This window comes from Coffea eugenioides, chromosome 5 (assembly GCF_003713205.1).
Source record: "Coffea eugenioides isolate CCC68of chromosome 5, Ceug_1.0, whole genome shotgun sequence".
Lineage (NCBI taxonomy): Eukaryota > Viridiplantae > Streptophyta > Magnoliopsida > Gentianales > Rubiaceae > Coffea > Coffea eugenioides.
In genome coordinates this window covers 39,175,978-39,178,891 of record NC_040039.1, presented here as the reverse complement: position 1 = coordinate 39,178,891, position 2,914 = coordinate 39,175,978, and the positions used below count along the sequence as shown (strand labels likewise).

Genomic DNA, 2,914 nt, shown 5'->3' with positions numbered 1-2,914 from the left:
CAATAATGGGAATACACAGGTCTACCCGAAATATTCGGATGACAATAATATCACCAATATCAACCAAGCTAATCTGCTACAAAATCATCCCCCAAAAACTACAACTGTCAAAGAAGTGGGTTTGGAAAGGTGTTACCAAACGAAGAGAAAATCCGAAATCTGAATCGGTAGATGAGTAGAGCTCGATGAGAGGATCCCGTGTGTAAAGTTTCGTCTCAATCGGGTTTGGAATTACCCTCCAATCAAGATCTTGAAGTCTCTCTCTCTAGCCCTTTCTCTCTCTTCGTCTCACTCAAAATAAGTGGCGGCTGACTTTTTCTTTTCTCACCCGAAGACCGAAGGAAAAAAGAATTACTCCATGCGGCTGCTGCTTGTCCTTTTTAAACTTGAGAAACCCTCAAGTGTTGTATTAGTGGGTTGGCTCACAAATGGGCTGGCCCACCCAACAAGAACTGCGGTACATCTCTGCTCATCTTTAGTTTGGAGTTTCCATTTGTGATCCTTAATGCCATATCTCTGACCAAATCATGCATCTTCACACAGTCATCCCCTTTGCAATCTGTAGTTTCTTCTAGCAAGCAAACTTTTATCAGTTTGTTTAATATCATGTGACCTTGATCAAATTCTTCTGATCTTGAGTTCCGTTTCGGCATCAGCTCTGCCCAAATAAAGAGGTATATTAATTCCTTTCTTTTTATCTCACTATCTTCTCGATAAAGAGAGCAATACAAAAAACAATGCTTTAGACATTCATTCAAGCGATTTAAACTCCATTCCAGGATGGGAAACACATCTCGTTCCATCTCATCATATCCCACCGAACATTCTTTCAATTGTTCCAATGCAATTTTCCACTCACAGATGTCACTCACAACTCTCATGCTCCCAGCCACTGTGATAATACCAAGAGGCAAACCATCACACTCTTTCACAATGGACTTGGCAATATCTTCCAAATCTCCATGAAGCAAGGTCTGGCTGCCAAGTTTATACTTGAACAAATCCCAAGCTTCGTTTGGGTTCAAAGTTTTCAAATCAAATTTTCTTTGACACCGCATCCTGTTGCACACTTCTAGTGAGCGTGTAGTCAAAATCAATCTGCAATTTCTTGCATCAAGAGGAATCCCTACACTGTCTAAACAAAATTCTTGCCAAACATCATCCAATACAAGTACTATTAATCTCTTCATTTTCCTGATTGCCCCACGCAATTTATCTGCCCTTACTTCTTCCTCATCCCTATTTGATAAATGGATGCTTAATACATTGGCAATCTTATCCTGCAAACTAGTGACACTGAACTCTTGAGATACTGTAACCCAAAGCACGAGATAGTTGGTGTTTTCTGAGAGATGGTACTTGATGTGCTTTGCCAAAGTGGTCTTACCAACTCCACCCATCCCATAAATCCCAATGCTCGATATATCACCATTCATCAAGCACTGCCAAATTCTCTTCAAAACTTCCTCGAACTTTGCTCCGAACAATTTGGTTGGCAGGCATGGATCCCCGATGTTGTCATAAGTGTCGAGCACAAGCCCATTGAAATGACGGCTCTGATCAATAAGTTCTTTCACCTGTAGTTGCAGCTTCCCTACAGGATCCTCCTTCAGTGGAAGCCTCCAAGATGATCTTCTTGTTTCCAATGCACCCATTTCAGAATTTAATTTCTTTACGCCCTTCAACCAATTGTCAACTTCACTTTTCCTCTTCTTTTTACCTGACATTTCTTCTCTGTTCACTTCTTCTTCTATGTCAGATGCTTTGCAGCTCAATTCTTGCCAATTACTTTTAAGCGATTGCATGCTGTCCATATCGCTCCTTCCCATGTAACCTACTACCATCAACTCTGCAGTCTTTTCTACCAGAGCTTTCCCAAAAAATTGTATCATCTAGTTGGAATAGAGAATACAAGAATGTTTTAAACTAAGATGCATAAAACAATTTGAAGCAAATCTGAAAGTTAAAATTGAAGAGAAAATCTGACTACCCCACGTATTGTAATTAAGTAGCATCCTTTTAATGAAACTCTTTTAAATACAAAAAAAAAAAAAAAAAGAAGTTAGTATGCACATAGTCCTTATTTAGCACATTTTATGACACGAGAGATTTAGTTGCAAAAAAAATTTATCTAAAAAAATCCAATAATTATGCAATGTAAGCTCATCTAGAGTTCATCAACGGGCTAAAGTAGATTAGTTCATATAATGTTTATGTAAATGTTGCATGAAGACTGACCTTGAAAAATTTGGAAGAAAAACTTGAATTTTGAAACACTGAAATTATGTAACGGATCTTTTGTCCCATACCCTGTGCCACTCTCTGTCCCACTTTTTATTATATTACGGATTATGAATAAATTCACTGAACGCTTTAACACATCATGCTATGATCTTTCCTCATCCCACATCCAATCTCCATATCTCTTTTGTCTTTGTAAACATTGAATTAGAAATCTAGTTTTCGTTTGTAATAATTAATTCCGCTCATAATCGGAATCTGAAGAAGAGTTGCATGTAAATTTTTATGTAAAAAAGGTCTAAGTCCATATGACATGTATAATCATAAAATAAAATAAAAATCCTATGTATGAAAATGAAGGAGTACTTGGCAAGCGTTCATGATGGACATGGTTCCCTTTTTTCATATTGGATAATTGGACACTGGTAATTGGTAATTTTTTTAAAGCTATTATAATTCTTCATGAATAACTAACCAATTGCTCACATAATTGTGTCAGAAATAACAGATGTGCATAATTTTGCAACAACAAATATGGGATTAACATGGTACAGGGTTAGCAGAAAGATTAGAGGGAACAAGACGTGGGAATGATTGTTTCATTTTACTTGTCAACACAAAAACCAAGAAAAATCTTAAACAACGCAAAAAATATAGACTGTGAACGAATAGA

At 37.1% G+C, this 2,914-nt stretch overlaps 1 protein-coding gene across 1 annotated transcript; it reads right to left on the bottom strand.

The window, feature by feature from the left end:
* Positions 1 to 422: 422 nt before the first annotated feature.
* Positions 423 to 1,892, bottom strand: LOC113771611 (disease resistance protein RFL1-like). The gene has a single exon (XM_027316184.1). It carries the CDS (start codon positions 1,890 to 1,892, stop codon positions 423 to 425), a length of 1,470 nt encoding a protein of 489 aa, XP_027171985.1.
* Between the last annotated feature and the right edge of the window lie 1,022 nt (positions 1,893 to 2,914).